General features: G+C 39.8%; 2 protein-coding genes across 6 annotated transcripts in view; one reads left to right on the top strand and one right to left on the bottom strand.

The window, feature by feature from the left end:
• Positions 1-7,144, top strand: part of ITGBL1 (integrin subunit beta like 1) — a 207,524-nt gene extending 200,380 nt beyond the window's left edge. The window contains exons 10-11 of the mRNA XM_058743436.1: positions 5,663-5,776; positions 6,260-7,144. Of these exons, the coding sequence (XP_058599419.1) occupies positions 5,663-5,776; positions 6,260-6,351 (206 nt within the window). The 3' untranslated portion in view covers positions 6,352-7,144. The remainder of the gene's footprint in view (positions 1-5,662; positions 5,777-6,259) is intronic.
• A 407-nt stretch (positions 7,145-7,551) lies between these two features.
• The window catches only part of FGF14 (fibroblast growth factor 14), a 618,400-nt gene continuing 608,349 nt past the window's right edge, over positions 7,552-17,602 (bottom strand). For all 5 annotated transcript variants that reach the window (XM_058743452.1, XM_058743486.1, XM_058743476.1 and 2 more), the window contains 2 exons: positions 16,910-17,108; positions 7,552-13,607 (listed from right to left, as the gene is read on the bottom strand). In XM_058743452.1, the coding sequence (XP_058599435.1) occupies positions 13,471-13,607; positions 16,910-17,108 (336 nt within the window). In that variant the 3' untranslated portion in view covers positions 7,552-13,470. The remainder of the gene's footprint in view (positions 13,608-16,909; positions 17,109-17,602) is intronic.

Here is a 17,602-nt window from a genome sequence, read left to right as displayed (position 1 = left end):
AAGAAGATTGACAAAGAAAACAGGAAAGGAGGTGGGATGGAATAAGCCTTCGAGGTTGGAAGCAGGAGGGAAGAAAAGAAATGTTACCAGATCAGAAGGTAGTGTCCTGCATATAACAAAGCAGTGAGAATGATTAACCTGAGTTAGATTTCTTCTTTCTTTTTTTTTAATGTTTATTCATTTTTTGAGAGAGAGAAACACACACACAGAGTGTGAGTGGGGGAGGGGCAGGGAGAGAAGAAGACAGAGACTCTGAAGCAAGCTCTAGGCTCCAAGCTCTGAGCTGTCAGCACAGAGCCGGACATGGGGCTCAAATTCACAGACAGTGAGATCAGGACCTGGCCGAAATCGGATGCTTAACCAACTGAGCCATCCAGGTGCCCCTAAATTTCTTCTTTCTGAGTACAGCTCCAAACACAGAGCCCTAAAGCTTAGAATTTTTTAGTTGGTCTTCCATAATGCCATTATCATTGGAATACGGATATTAATTTTTTATAGAAATTGTACAGAATGAGGATGCCCATCTGCATTGAAACATTAGTATGCTTGGGGCACCTCGGGGGCTCAGTCAGTTCAGTGTCTAACTTCAGCTCAGGTCATAATCTCACGGTTTGTGAGTTCGAGCCCCGAGTCAGGCTGTGTGCTGACAGCTCAGAGCCTGGAGCCTGCTTCAGATTCTGTGTCTCCCTGTCTCTCTGCCCCTCCCCTGCACACGCTCTGTCTGTCTCTCTTGCAAAAATAAATAAACATTAAAAAAATTAAAAAAGAAAACATTAGTATGCTTGTTTATATTTGTTGACTTCAAAAATCAGCCACTTTGTGTGTCTGTATGTGTCTGTGTGTGTTTTACTAGATACGCTATTGAATCATCAACATTGTCCACGAGCAGGCCTTGGCTAAGTCATATCCAGCTACAGGTACAGGAAGAAAACACAAAGCCAAACATCAGTAGCAGTCTGTCATTCCTACACGGAATTTCATACAAAGAGGAGTAGTTTCTTTTGAAGAAATGAACATCCTTTTTAAAGCCATTACTTTCTGAGCAGGGTCTTACTTTCCAATATCATAAATGTAGAAAGTGCAAAACAAACAAACAAACAAACAAAAATGTTGACTAAATATTGACCCAAAGGCATCTCCTCGAAACAAAACACAACAAAACAATACGAGGAAATCTCTCTGTGCTTGATGCCTTTTCAAATTGTTTGCTTTGGGTGATGGAAATATATCCAGAGATCAATGAAGGGTTGAAAGTATATTTGTCTAAACTGTTTATCCTTCAGTGAGTGGAGAGGTTTAGAGTCATTAAACTCAAAGGGGAATGTACAAGCTGCCTGGAGGGTGTACTTTTTGAGGCTGGTGTTAGTGTTGATGGCGGACGTGCGTACTGTAGGCAGCAGCTGACTGTGGGCTTCTTTCTCTCCTCCTGTTCTGGAACCATCAGATTATAGAGGAAGGGTTATGGAGGAAGAGGGGTCAAAACCAAGATCATGAAACCGTAGGCACAGAGGAGAGTGGGGCTACAGGAGTTTTTCCTGTCCCCACGAAGGATGCCACCCCATCTCCACCCCAACAACCACAGGAGAAGTAGTGCAGGAGATAGACTAACATAACAGCCTTCTAACATGGTGGCGAAAATGAGAAGGCTGTTCCAAGGTACTTGACTAGGGCCATGTATTTCTCAATCTCATGGACTTACCAGAAGTGTATGTACTTTTTCTCAAACTTGTAAATGAAACCCCCTCACCCTGGTTATCACAGAGGAAATTGGAGCCCTTCTTTTTGTCCGCTTATGATGGGACAGAGGCACAGGGTAAGCCTGAGGTCACAAGGCTGCCAGCTCACAGCCCAGAGCCAGCCGGGTGTGTCCACCAGAAAGACAAGTCCAGAATATGCTCTTCCCGTGAGCTGTGAATAAAGTTGTCACCCCCGGAGACGATGAAGAAATAGCGTTTATTTCTTTACAAATTGATAGCCAAGACAATAAATCACTCCATAGAAAAATTTAAAACAAGATACATTGTTGTGACCTTCATAACAGATGGAGTAGTTAGTACAATAGTGAAAACTGCCTGCGGGGATGTCTGGTTGCAGCATTTTGTCAGGCTTGATGAACGGAAAAGAAAATCCAACTTTATTAATGGGGCAGCTAACAAAGGTGCCTTGCCCTTAGACTCAAGTTGTTTCTGTGAATGACCGAGGGATGAGCTTAGAGCCAGGTCTCCCCTGAGTTTAGCCACCTTTGCAGAATATGTGACATAATTCATAGGCTCTTTGGGGATTTATTTATTTGGATCCAAGAGTACACAGTAACCTTTTTATGTTCATAACTTCAAGCTAGATACAGGCTGTCGCCTGTAGTACCCTTAAAGATGCTGTTGTGTGACAATGAGTGTAATTGCAGATCATTGACTGTCTCCTCGAGCTCTCCAGGGGTACATACTGAGTCCTACATCAGCCCTGGAAGTCCACGGTGCTCACGCCCACCCACCTGTCCCGCCATCTACCCCACCCCTGCTCATCCTCCACCACCAGGAAAGGGAAAGGGTACCAGTGGCACTTCAAAACCCACCTTGGGCTGGTTGCCTCACCCAATGTGGCTGTCTCGTCAGAGCCGAGAACACACAACTTATTTTCATGAAATGACATGAAAGTTTTTCCTGTGAGAGGCATTACGGATAGATAGGTAGATGGGTACAAAAAAAGACCGAATCAGATTGAAATCTTGGGATAACTATTGTTTCTAGGCCATGTGGTCATGAGAAATCCTCTTCTCCTTCCTGTGCTTCCATTTTCTCATCTTTGAAGAAGGCAGAAGAATTTGATTTCCTTCTCCTTCTTAAGTCCTAAGGATGTTATGAAGACAAATGAGAAAATGTGGCTGGTTACCCAGGAATGGAAGCCAGTAAGAAGCAAGAAGCACAGAAGGGAGATTGGAATTTTCTTGGGGGCCTTACACGGAGAAGGAAAATAAATGGGTTAGTGATGTTGTGGTCCTGAGGTAACTACCTGAGAGTCCTACCAAAATGGGCTGGCTGCACCCTGTGGCTGGACTGGTCTCATGGGTGTGAGTGGGTGCTGGCCAGCTGAGCTCAACACTTGATCACCTCTTGACAGTCAGGTGGCCTATGTCTGTCTGACAGAATCTTCTCCCTAAGTTTTTCCCTTTGCAAAGACAGGCAATTTGACCTCTAGCTATTGGTGAAACCAGCCAGAGCACTCCACAGCAAAGGCTATAAGAGGTCCTGATAACTATCCCACTGTGCATTTATTATTACATGCTAGGTTATGCCTAGTCTCACCAGCCATAGAAGAATTTCCAGCCTCTAAGTTGCACTGAGAATTGACAAACGGGAAGGAACAGCACAGCTGGGGATGATGCTGACTGAGAAAAGCTAGTTTTCAGAGAACACACAGAAATCAATGCCCATTTTTCATTCTAAGTATTTCAGTAACTAGTAGACGTTGGGAACTGAAATTTACTTGTCAAACAATCTATCAATGTCTACTATATTGACTTTAGCTGAGCTTTCCAGTTAGGAAAATACTTTGATATGGCTGGAAGCTAAGTATTTCAGCAGCTATAGCAGTAATTAGAAGAGTTCCAGAATCAAGGGAAAAGTTTGAAAATGAAATGTGAGATCTTCTCATGAATTGTGACCAAAAAAAAAAAAAAAAAAAAAAAGATATACTAGGTGTGATACATGAATATCACGGATATACAAAGTCATTTGCTTCTGCTGCTTTGTAGAAATAATTTTGCAATGCAAAGGAGGTACTATTTTAGAAACAACTAAAAACAGTCAAATTCTTCAAATAATTGAGCTTCCTCTACTCGTGGAAGTAAGGCACTAAATATGGTGCCTTCTGAAGCAATTTCAATGAAAAGTCAATGGCATGCCCCAAGTTTTCTTTGTTGCAGATAGATCGTTAACCATGTGCTAAATGAGCAGTTGAATGTTGAACATTTCTGTGCCTAAGAAAATTGAAAAAAAGTCTTTAAAATGAAGATAAATAAATTTCTAAAGTAAGGAAACACTGTACCTTGACATGACCAGGAAGGAGCCACCCTCCCTCACAGACGGACCAGCAGGCTCAGTGACTGGCAGCAGCCTGCCAGCCACTCATCAGAAGTGACAGTTGTCTGAATTGTACTGAAGACTGTGTAGATCAACCCAGACCCTCAGGAAAATAGTCTAGACTAAATGAAATCATGCTGTGGTTAGGGAAGAAGTTAATCAGTGTAAACACAGTTGTCAGCGTATCACTAATTCTGACTACTCCCTTACCTTGAGAAGTGTGACAAGGAATGTCACACATTTAATTTGGCCATTGGGGATTCTTGTAGCTAAATGCATATGCCAGTTTCCACGTGAAATATCACAAAGTGCCTAAGGCCTGGGACACGTTTATACAAATCCTTTGATGATATCTGTGACAAATGCAAATTCTTTTCTGTAACCACTTTATCCTCCAGCTTGCTAACTCATTTTGCAATCACTAATGTTTCACGGAGGCACTAATTCGTGATTGGTCCCAGTACATTTTGAACTGAGCAATATGGAATTTTGTTAAATATGTCAAAATACTTCTTCTCCTTCACATTTTCCTAAGGTGATTTTTGATCTGAAAAATTTAGTGATACCCTTCATTTAGTAAAAGGAAATCACACTGGGAAAGAAAAACCAATCCAAGGAAACAGAAAAAAAGGGGAGGTCCTTTTTATATGTGCTTCTGTTTTAATTTTAAAGTTCTCTACTGCTGCTATGTAAGTAATTTTGCCGTGTGAAGGTTTTTTAGCCTGTTGTGTAAAGACGTGTAGACCAAGAGAGCTTTCTTCTCTTTGTGACATCATTTAATTCATGTATATTCTTTTCTTTTAAATAACCATTCATAAAATTGTTTTCCAGTAGGTCAAAATAGTTTTAATAACAGAAGAGGATGTTTTTCATTAGGGAGGAAGGACAAAGGGGAAATGGGTGAAGTAATGAGAAAGTTGGTTAGACCCAGAGCCTCGGAGGAGATGAACATTTTGGGAGGATCATATGTCTCCTCGACCATGGCGGGAGGCCCCGAGGGTGAGTGAGATCCAATAAGTCACATGAACACAAGTGAGTGTGTGTACGTTTTGAGCACTTTTATGAGCCACCCTATGCAGCACTTTTACGAGCCACCCTAAGAAAAGCATGCAGGCAAAAATCCAAAAGGAGCAGCACAATAATTTAGTGGTACTTTTAATTATAAAATGCATCCTTATTTAATGGACCTTACCATTCAGTTCCTTTGAAGAGCAGACACTTTTAAAACATGATTCAATTAAGGGGGGAAAAAAAGAAGAAAAGAGGGAAAAAATCATCTATTTTTGAACACCTTTTCGGAAGACCATCTCTAAGAATCAGCACATTCTGCTCTTATTGACATTTCAACCAGCCCGGGCCATGGAACATTTGCTCAAGGCTAATTGCAACTGTCTAGATCCATAATGAAGCCTTTCCCAGATGACCTTTATGAATGACGGTAAGTAAAGCTCCCCTCTGAGCAACAGGCTCTTTGATAAACTTTTACCTTTGGAAGGTGGGTTATTAGAAGCCCGTTGTCCGTGTGTTGCTGATGTTCTATTCTAGTCAGAAACCCTTAGTGATGATGCCCTTTGTGATTTCAGGTTCTTGCCACTGTGGGAAGTGCATCTGCTCTGCTGAAGAGTGGTACATTTCTGGAGAGCTCTGTGACTGTGACGACAGGGACTGTGACAAGCACGACGGCCTCATTTGCACAGGTGCAGTGTGACCTGCTTGGTTTGCTCCGCACTCCCGGTTTGTGAGAAAGACAAACGGCCCCCCACCCCACGGTGCTGTCCGTGGCTGTGTGTGTGGTGGATACTGCTGTCCCAATTACCAAGTCCTGATAGATGGTTAGACACGTGTGCTAGATAAGTTAAAGGCGAAGTGGGGACGTAGAGAAAGTTCAGCTGGAGTGATACAAGATGGTCACTGCTGAATGGATACTGCATAGTTGGTGCTACCAAGTAGGTGCTGTTAATCGTTTGAAGGATCAGAGGTCCCATAGCTGTTTAATAAGTTAATAGCAACATGGCCGTGCAGTAAAATCTGCAGAGGATGAATGAAATGGTTTTGGTTAGGAACGGTTATGGTTTATAGTAACATACTTGAACTTGGTGCATGGTTTATAGTAACACACTCGAACTTGGTGCCTTTCGGTCATGATGATGACCCCCCCCCCCCCCCGTATTTTATTGCAGGGAATGGAATATGTAGCTGTGGAAATTGTGAATGCTGGCGCGGATGGAATGGAAATGCGTGTGAGATCTGGCTCGGCACAGACTATCCTTAATGACCCCGTGGGACAGGACTGCATTCTTATGTTTGTAGGCCATTAGGACACATAAACGCAAAGGAAACCATGTATAATCACCACTAGGACAGGTCAAATAGACTATTGCATGTTTTTCTATTTCTGAATGCCTGATTGAAGGCTGGGCACCCATTAAAAAACAAGTTAGGGAAAAATCTGATGTAAATAAGGCCAGAAAGAATTTTTCCTCCAGAATTTACACCTGTGGTTCTCAACAAGGGTGACTTTGCCACCCCAGAAAACATTTGGTGACGTCTGCAGATAATTTCGATTGTCACACTGGGTGGGCTGGCAGGGCATGCTACCGGCCTCTAGTGCATGGAGGACACAGATGCTTCTACGAACATCCCACGGGGCACAGGACAGCCCCATGACAAAAAGTTCTCTGACTCCAAATGTCAATAGTGCCGGAGTTGAGAAACACTGAATTACATGGTTGTTAGAAAGGCCACAAAAAAAGTGGTCACAAAAAAAACCACATTTGAATCTAAGGAAAAGATATATCCTCACATAAATCCATCCATCATATTTTTTCAGATTCCTTATCACTCAGCATTTCCATTTGGAATCAGTAAAGACAAACGGGCACAAGGGCTAGTGCTAAAGGCTGGATCACCAGTGCTTTTTAAAGAAGAAGACTGGTCAGGTTTAGCCAGTAAGTCATGCGTCTGGTCTCACTTTAAATTCACAAAAGAAGATTCCCTTATGAAGGAAGTATGAAAAGTGTACAATTTAACATTTTTAATAAATAGTGACGTTAAGTTGCTTACAATCTGTGTCAATATATATTTACCTACTGATGATTAACAACAACAACAACAACAACAACAACAAAATGAATTGGTATTCAGGGGCACCTTCTGTTACTAGATCATTTTGTAAACTCGGCAGGGAGGGGTTAGGTGTAAAAGGAATTTGATTTCTCACTATTTTAAATTGCGTCATGGTAACTTGCCTTTTAGAAAGAATATCTAATTGGACATAGGATGGGCCTGAAATATGCATTCATTTCCCTTAAAATATTCTTATTTCTAAGCATACATTATTTACTGAAAAAGCATCATGCAAAGAAGTCAAGAAGAGATACTGTGATCAAATGGCACCAGTCTCAAAGCTCAGAGGATAAAAAAAAAAATCTAGAAATGTCTTAAGTAGAAATTACAAATATTCACTCAGCGATAGGAACAAAATGTTTATTTTCTTAATGGTGAAATTTTGCTCTGTATGAAATTCACATTGAATTATGAAAATGTACAATAATTAGGACTTCCCTTACATATTTACAGTTAAATCTACTTACACACATTAGTTTAGGCAACCTTTAATTATTTGGAGCTAAAAAAACCCACTTTTTTTCTAAATGTGAATTATATTTTGTAAAATCCTAGAGTAATGTAACAAAATCATTTCCGCATTGTTTAAGATGAAAATTTTTACTTGGAAATTTTACTTGATGATGTAAATATCCTAGAGTCATGGCTTGGACTTTATTAAGTCAAATCACCAAAAAATAAGGAACATATGCATTTGCCGAGTTACTTAAAAATTTAATATTGAAAGTTATTTAAGAGAAAATTTGTCTGATGCTGACTTTGATAGTACTAATAGTGTTCTCATACTTTAATAGATTTATAAAATTGTTATCTCTATCCTGAGATGATGGAAGTGCAACCATATTAGTTGTATCTCTATTATTGAGTATGTCCGTTGATATATCAGTTTTGTAAAACGAGGGAAATATAAGCAGTTCAGAAATCATATAGATGATATTCTTTCCTCCTCTCTCTCTAATCATTTTTAGCCTCAAACAAACATATTGTAATTATTCAGTAGCAGTTTTGATGACCGGACGATGTGCAATCATCAGAATTCACTACATCACGCACACTGCAGAACTCTGCTTTCCATAAAGGACCAGTTAGTCAATACTTTAGATTCTGTGGGCCACTGACCTCTCTGTTGCGTGTTCTTCTCTGTTTGTTTGTTTTTAACACTTTAGAACTATAAAAGGAAAAACGGAACACTCATTCAGAGCTCCTGGGCCATACAAAAACAGACCACATGCTGGATGTGGCTCCCAGCTGAGCAGTAAGTAGTTTGCCAGCCATGTTCTACTGGAGATGCCCTTAATTCATTCCCTTTGTCTTATCCTGTATTCCTGGGTGCGTCTTAGTTTTCTCCTAACTCCCTCTGTTTGTTATCCCTTTGTATTAACAACTAAAATGAAAGGGCTTCAATTTTTATGCTTTCATGTAAGGAAAATGTCCTCAGCATGTATGGTTGTTTTTTTTTTTTTTGAGAAAAGGTTTCAATATGGAGAAATTATTATACTATGAAGATTGAAATGTGATTTGTCCAAATTTTTTGACAAGGCTGAAAATACAGTCAGCTATATTCCGGGTTCATTTAGCTACAAATTATTGAACCAAAACTGAGTGATAGCCTAAGTCACATGGTACCTAATCTCTAAGGAATATTTTTCTTTTAAAACAGAAATATTTTCTTTTTACTTCTTTCTGTCTGCTATATTTCATATGTGTGTATGTGATTTTGACTCTAGCAATGCAAACATCAATAGATATATTAAGAAGTTATTTAATTTACATGTTTAAATTGGAAAAAATAAAATATAGTTACATGTAAAGACGTAAATCCTACCCTTCTTCAATGTGATTTTGTATTTTGACTTTCAATCCTGTTACTAAGATAAAAACTCCCTCTTTCAAACAAAGGCAGGGCAGGAACCAACTTGTAACGGGTGAAAGGGGAAATGTGCGAATCTCTTCGGCTTGTTCGAGTTCCTGTGACAGGGAGATTAACGTCAGTTGGGAAGGGATGTGACGGGACACGTTTGCTGCTGCTGTTGGCACGCACCATGCTTGTTGGCAAACCATCACCGAGGAATTCTTCCCCAAGGACTTTTCAATATAATTCGAATTGGGTCCTAAGACCCAAGAGGACATTTTACCCCATTTTCTCCCTGCACCCTTCAGCTAATCCAAATGCCTGCAGCACCTTGAAAGGAACGGCCTCCACCACGTCAAATACAAACACAATCTCTGCCAGCAAACATCGGGATTAGACCGAATGATACAGAAAACTGAGAACAAATCAAAACAAATCACAACTCAGCCTTTGTTTGCAGACTCCCTGTCAAAACTTTGAAGCCCTACTCAGTATCCAAGGGTCCACGGGCCCTGTGTAACCCCCTTGTAAGCTAAGAAACTTAAGCTGGGAATTGTATTTTTCTCCAAAGCGATACAGTTCTCATCCGGATGTTGGTATATCGGCATTTAGCCAATTGCTTTCCCTGGTAATAGTCTTGTTCTGAAATAAAATTGGAAATAGTTTTCAATTATTTTCTTTCTTTCTAAAACGGAACTCTTAGTCAATCTCTCCCTGAAGCATTAGTTCTCTCTGTAATATTAGGACTAAAACCTTAAGTGAAGCGATACGCACGTTCTAACTTAAGGAACAAGAAGTTTTCGTTGTTTGTTTTGGTTTGGTTTGTAAAACAAAACCAAATCTAACATTGGTCATCTTGAAAACATCTATTTTAATGCTTTAGGCATTAATTGAGCAACTGGGCAGGTGTGCTAAAACTACTCCCTCTGCTCACTCTCCAGGAGGTAAATAACGAGAAGGATTCCTCAGGAGGTAATGAGAAGGACTGCAGCAGGAGTCTTGCAGGCCCCATGTGGAGCTCCTAACGCCACCTCCTACCCCAAAACCCTCCGGGCGAGCACACATTTAGAGCAAGGATCTCTAACGTCTGCAGGATTTGTAAGGACATGTTGCTCGGTACCATTTTACTCTTTACATAGGGTGCACCACCTGCATCGCTTCTGCAGTTTTTCCAAGTAAAGTTGTAGCAAAACATTGTAGAAAGCAAACTTAAAATAAAACCGGTGTCGCCTGGAATATCAAAACAATGAACATTCCCGAGCATTGCTGAGGGATGGGTGAAGCCATCAGCTACCATAACAGATCAGTAGAAATAACCCTCCTCTACCAGATATGCATGCAAAAGGAATGTGACATTAGAGAGACTCGATGCAATTGACATATGTACATGGAGGTACAAAACACACAGTCTGTAGATACAAATGAATTCCATCGGATTTACTATACAGAACATTGATAATGACAGACTGCACTTACTTAATAACAGCAAACTTAATTTTTGAGGGGAAAACTGGTGGAGTCTTATCCCAGAAAAATAGCAAGAGAGGTATCATCAAAGAGCTAAAATTTTCTTTGGCATGGTAAAGGGGGAAATTGAGTGTACCAACTTATTTACATGATATTTCTCTATATTTGTGGGTGAAGCGATGCCATTTTGTTACATAAAGTTGTTTGATGTTTTGTAATATGCCTTCATATCAATATTTTATTCAGTATGTTGTATGTGTGAATACAACAAATGGTATTAAACACAGAAACTGTACAATGCAGACAAACTCTTTGTATGTAAATTGAATAATACATACCACAGTTCTTGATACGTAGGTCCTACTACATGCAGTTCACCAGTGCTGTCCTTGTCCCATGCAACAGGTGAGACCAGACACAGAGGAAACGGTCTAATTTACAAATAACAAGGACCCGTCTGCAATATGTCTAAACATATATTAGAAGAAAGTATTTGACATCCATTCATAGGGATAAATGCCCTTAGAGACAACTCATATAAAAAACAAAACAGAGATGCACATTTACATAAGTCTCAGTCATTTACAAAAATAAGTCTTGTCTTAATTTTAACCAATTAACAGGCTTGCAGTGGGAAAAAACCAGCAAGTAGGGCTGATTACCAAAAACAAATAGGTGGGGTTGTTTGGTGTGTGTGTGTGTGTGTGTGAGAGAGAGAGAGAGAGTTGGGGCGAGCGGTGTGTATAAGCCCATCTAATTGGAATGTCAAGTTAAATAATTCATAGTTTGCCACATATTATAGAATATATGTCTTCCCTAAATAGTTGGTTCATGAAACTCATCTAACATATTTTAACTCATCCTGTTGAAAATGATAGGCCTTAAGATGGTGTAACAGAAAATCAAGAATGGTCAAAGGAATGATTTTGTTATGTTCGTACTTTAGCATTATTGACAATAAATCTACCCAAACGTTATGCTAACTTTTTATTTATTAAAATGAAATCCAATATGAAAATGAAGTAAGCATAAACAGTTAAATTTATACTAAATCTTTAATCAGCTAAGCAGGCCAAAATTTTTAAATGCCGGGCAAGGGCTGTCATGGAGACTTAGGAAAGCAGTGACAAAATAATTTCCAAGAAAATACAGTGCAGATGGGGGGAAATGGCGACTGGGTCAGCCTTCCACGTGGAAATAATAACAAGAGGCCAGTACATAATCCCACATAGAGTTTTCTATAAATGAGGTTCAGTTTGGTCTCAGTTAACTCTTCGGAGGAGAAAACATTGAATTTTATTAAGTATACACAGAGCTAACAAATATATTTCCAAACAGTTTCGTATCAAACATTTTGAAACTCTTTATATCCAATACCGAACGTTTTGCTTGGTTTCTTCCTTGTGCCGTCAACTATATTCATGGCCTTTCTTAGCAGTTGTCTTCCCTAAGCTCAGAATTATGCAAAAGGAAATTAAGAAAGCAAGATAAAACAAATGCAAATCAACTGAATGGACCGAAAACCTGATGTGTGAACGTGTTGGTTTGCCTTGAATTTTATCCAGAATAGTTCAACAGACTGCATTCTGAGATCATGGCAAGGCACCTCTACCCCAGCCACTGGGCAACTGGGGGCCCAAGAAGCTGAGTTACAGGTTTGGAGTGGCGAAATACACAGTACCTGACTCAGCATGCTGAGCTAAAAAAAATATTTTTTCCTAATAATATGTCCAGTTTTAAAAACTTGTCATTAAACACCAAAAATATTAAAGTCTAATTTATAACTAACGTTTGCATTGCTGCTGCAGAAAAAGAACACAACAGCCGCCTTGCCCATGCTCTGCTGAGTATGAGTGGAACGCAGCCAAAACTGGGGATGGCATTCAGTTCGGTTCATTAAAAACAGGTAGGATTATATCTGAAATGGATTTAGGTAGCGCAATTCTTGTAGGTTGTAATTATTGAATTTTCTTTTTTTCTTTTTTTTTCCCAAATAATGAGGATTAGTAGATGAAAAAATGAACCTTAATCAGGCCTACAAGGCCTACAGAGTTCTTTGGACCCACTTTCTCAAAAACCAGTGGGTCTTGCTCGCTGGGCAAGGCAAATGTTACCATTAACCAGTAAGCTTGTGATATGTATAAAACACACACACACACAAAGGAACTATAGGGGGGTGTCAAACACATATCTTTAGAGAGCTTCCCCTGGACTGTGTTTGACCCATTTCTCACCCCGGCCACGCCGACCAGAGGAGCACAGTATCTGCTACTGGACAGAGCATATATGTGTGTTTAATTGAGAGTGGGAGCCGGAGACAACACTCTTAATCTTTATAGATGCAATTTGTACTAATAGGTTGAGAAGGCTTCCTGATTCCCTGATCGCTCTCCGAACTAAGCCAACTGCAACATTTAAGATTTAGAGGAATACAATCCCCGTAAAAGGTCACGGACAGTGGAGCGGGCAGCCCTGTAAAAACGGGGGGAAGAGAAATCCATAATAGCACAGGTTTACAGCGTCTAACTAGAAATTACTCAATAGTATTTGTGTGCTACAAAATTGAACTTAAACACATGGATTTCGCTGAAACAGGACTCAAAAAGGATTATGGGTAGCTGTCAGCAGGCAAGGTATCGAGTGTACTTGTGAAGTATGTCATTCACATGAAGTGTCACAGTCACAGAAAAGATATTAAAAAGGCATTCCATATCTGGTAGGGCATTCCATGGTCTGAGTTGAGCTGGTTGTCCAGGTGTCTTCTTGTTCTGGGGGTGCAACAGGTTGAAGATTTATCCACTTGCAATCAAGAAGTTCGAGACAGCAAAGAGCAAGCATTGGCTTACTTCCGGCCGCTCCTCAGCCGCGGGAGCAGGAATGTCTGGCAAGGATAAATCACTCAACTGTGCTCAGGACGAGTAAGTCACAACACCTGTGAGGATCTGGCTATGTTGTCTTACTTTTGTTGACTGGTTTGCCTCCATTCATTATTGCCGACGCACTTGTGCTTTTACTTGGCGTCACCCCAGCCTTCGGGACCGTTTCTCCCACGTCGTGCAAAGATGGTTCTCGGTACATGGCAACTGGGGATGGGCGGCGGGGCGTGAAGAAGGGAGGAAAGGAGACATTAGGGCGGTTAGGTTCAAGAGTGGCCAGGCCTGCAACCCCTCGTAGAGGGGACGGAAGACAGTACTTCCTCCACATTCTCCAGCTTGTGTAACTAATATGTGCACTTGAGTGAGTGTGGGTTTTTGTCTAGGAGATAGGGTTTAAATAGGAGCAGTGGCCTCTTTGTGGGGCTCAGATATAAAGTACACACACACACACACCAATGGCAAGCACTTAGATAACATATCTGCATATCTCCTTTAGGGGGGGCACAAACCTTGTTCTCTTTGTCCAGTCAGGAAGACTCACACTTCCCTTCCACTGCACCCTGTTGTCAACACTGAAACCCCTCACTCCCATTCATCTTTTCGAGTCCTGGTATTTACCCTCTAGATCATCACGTTATTTTCCACTCAAGTGGTTCAAAAGCAACATAATCACACTCGCGTCAACTTCAAAAGCTATCCAAAGCAATAATAACTCACTTTCCTTACGCCAGGGACTGTGGGAGATCATTCTTTAGATTTCCTCTCCCACCATCATGGAAAGAGACCCTTAAAAATCTGAAGGCATGTGTGGGGCATTTTGTATTTTTATGTCTCATTCTGATATGTTATTAAAAACCTAATAATTGATATCATATAAGGCAGAAGCACAGAATGGCAAGAGTGTATGTGGGAAGGATGCCCGAGTAAGTCCTGAGCAATTGCTTGAATAGTGTCCAGTGGCTCAGTTAATCACAGCAGTTCATGTGGGTTTTTGGAAAATAGTTCTAGGGAATCCTGCAGAAGGACATTTCAGGGGGACTGATGCTTGGGGGAAATTAGCTGAGTTAAAATCATCTGCTATCAGAAATACTCAGGAATTAGAGCTGTCTAACCTGCTTTTTAGGCTTTGGAAAGGGTCTGATATTTTATGAAGAGACTCTATGTTTGGTCAGGATGGACCACCATATGCGTTCTCCATGCTCAAGGTGGTACAACCTCTTTTGCATCAATGCAGCATGTGGATTTTCAGCAGCACACACATTTGAAAGTGCATGTGTACACCAGACCTGCCTGAAATGACTTGGCAAGGTAGTAAAAGGGATTAATCCATATCCTTGAAGCACTGTCCGATTTCTCCTCTCTCACTACTAATTCAATTAGGAGACAATAGCGGCAGAGCATTAACCTTGATTGTCTATGTGGTGAAGTTGTGTAAGAGATAGGAATGCCCCAGAGCATCAATAATTAATCAAGTACCTAATTTGCCATAAACATTTCCAATCATATAATTTACATCCTGTAGGGGTTTTGAAATTAATTCTCCTCTATAACTTACACTACGTGATAACCTCTGTCATTATAATTAATACCCCCTTAATTGTTCTTAGAGTACCTCTGTCTGCTAATTATTTGAAAATACTGTTCCTCTTTGCCTGAAAAATACATAAATGCACAACACACACACACGCACACACACTCAACTCTTCAGTGTATGATTCAAATACCAAGTGATATTATTACACCTCATCTCAATCTCTGATATTTCCTGCTAGATATACAAAAATAGCAGGTCTCCAGATTTTGCTTCAGTTAAGAGACATAAAGTCCCTTTTGATTTTCATTACATTTATGTAGCTAAAAGATAAGATTTTAGAAATTTGGTTAATTCTCATCTGTTCATATTCAACACGAAAGTTAATATAAAGAGACAAAGCGAGGTGGCAAATAAACCAAGATTTTTCTAGAACTGCTACGGACTTAGTTTTTTCATTTTTCACTTGCATTTGAATATTGGTGAGTCTGATGGTGTCAAAATTCATCAACAAACATAAGACCAAATCATAGAGGTGTTACTCTGGAAGAATAGCCAAACTCTCTCATTTCTTTTTTTTTTTTTTTAATTTTTTTTTTCAACGTTTTTTATTTATTTTTGGGACAGAGAGAGACAGAGCATGAACGGGGGAGGGGCAGAGAGAGAGGGAGACACAGAATCAGAAACAGGCTCCAGGCTCTGAGCCATCAGCCCAGAGCCCGACGCGGGGCTCGAACTCACGGACTGCGAGATCGTGACCTGGCTGAAGTTGGACGCTTAACCGACTGCGCCACCCAGGCGCCCTTCTCATTTCTTATTTCTACTCTAATTGCCTTATGATCTATCGTATAATGAGAATAATTCACTCATATTTCAGATTCTGGCATAATTCTTCCTTTCCTAGATGGGCCATGGTGTCTAACCAGTTAGGTTTCAATGGCTTGTTCTGTAGGCAAATTGAGTTAAGGGGACAGTAAGCCATTATTGATGAAATCATACAGATGGTATTAACCAGTAAGAGTGGTTTTCCAAACTTAGGCGAACTGAAAGCTGAATTATGCATTCACAGATAATTAATAATTAACCTTTAATATTCCAAATTATCTCATTCCTATATAAGGAATATGGATTATAAAAAACCAGTGTACATTTTCTCTTGATGGCTAAACCTTTCTTCTGGGAACAAAAAAACAAAAGGAAAATCAAACTAAGTTAGATGAAAGTGTTTATTTAATTACTGTAGATCTACTTTTTTGTCAAAGGTAAGCAAAAGTATTTGAATAGACAACGCTTTTGAAATGCCTCCATGTCAATTTTTTTTGTAGTTCTCAAAAATTATGTGGATAAGGTAAATGGAACTTTTGGCAGAATCCTTAATGAGAAAGGCGCAGATGCTTCTGATTAATTATCAACACTTTGTGGTCTGCTCTCTGTGAATCTGATCAAAGTAAATGCCAAGGCTTCATTGTTTTCAAGTGAATATATAAGAAGGTGGTACCAAAGTTTACTAAACAATTTCATAGTTGGAAGGGAGATCTGTGATATCAACACCCTCTCAAGGCCAAGTGATTAACCCTTCATTTTCTGTAATTACAATAATTCACAAGTATGTGATTACTTTCAGCTAAATACCATCAAAATGGGCAAATACTTGTATTCCATAATTTTCAAAACTTAACTGTGTATGTATATATGTACATATATATGCATATATTTTTATAAACCCCATAAATCTTTATATCTATGTTTATGATCCATGTGTATGTGTATATATATACATCATACACGCACATATGTACAGTAAAGTGTACAAACCTTAGATTCATGGCTAAAGTAGATATCTGCGTGATTACCACCCAGATCCAGGTACAGAAAATCTCCAGCATTCCATGAAGTTCCTTGCGGCCAATGTAGAGTTAGCAATGGGGAAAATAAATGTGTGGTAAACTGAGAAGGAGAATGTACACAGAACACTCACCTTCCAATGGCTTGGGTAGAAAATGAGCTGCTGGTTTGGTTTTCTTTACTCTGTTTCCTTTCATGACTTGCCCTTCCTTATTCAATCCCAAAAACCAGGCTCTACCAGATTCCTGTTGTCTATACAGCATAGATGAGTAGATGACATAATAGTTTTCAAAAACAGATTCTTTAAACTTGCATTCAGGGGTAAACAGTTCCTGTTGAGACAAGAGGAAGAAAAGACAGTTAGAGGAAGGAATGGAAGCCTCCCCAAAATTTCTCTTTATTCCTCCAGAAATTTGTCTGCCGGGGATGAATGAGATGGGCAGAGATGACCAGCCTCACCTCGTATTTGCACACTTTTTAAATATGCAGTGAATATTTGCACACTTTTTAAATATGCAATGAATAGAGAAGAATCTGCTACTATTGGAAACATATACAGAGGCAAGAGTATGGATGTCCTTTTGCGAGAAAATAGGAGACACGCACAAACTCAGAACAGTCTCAGTGAAACAGTGTACAATTCAGCCAGAATACAACCAGAAAAAGCACAATACTCACAATATGCTAAACAAAAATAAGATTTATACTTATGGAATTTGTTCATCTATTTTCACTATTTCCATAGGAATAATTATATGCTCCCCTAGTAGCTGCTAGCCATGCATTAGATCATTGATATGATAGGGTGTTATGTTTTACCTACAAA

This window comes from Neofelis nebulosa, chromosome 1 (assembly GCF_028018385.1).
Source record: "Neofelis nebulosa isolate mNeoNeb1 chromosome 1, mNeoNeb1.pri, whole genome shotgun sequence".
Lineage (NCBI taxonomy): Eukaryota > Metazoa > Chordata > Mammalia > Carnivora > Felidae > Neofelis > Neofelis nebulosa.
The sequence above is the reverse complement of the archived record's forward strand: the minus strand, read 5'-3'. Positions and strand labels throughout refer to the sequence as shown.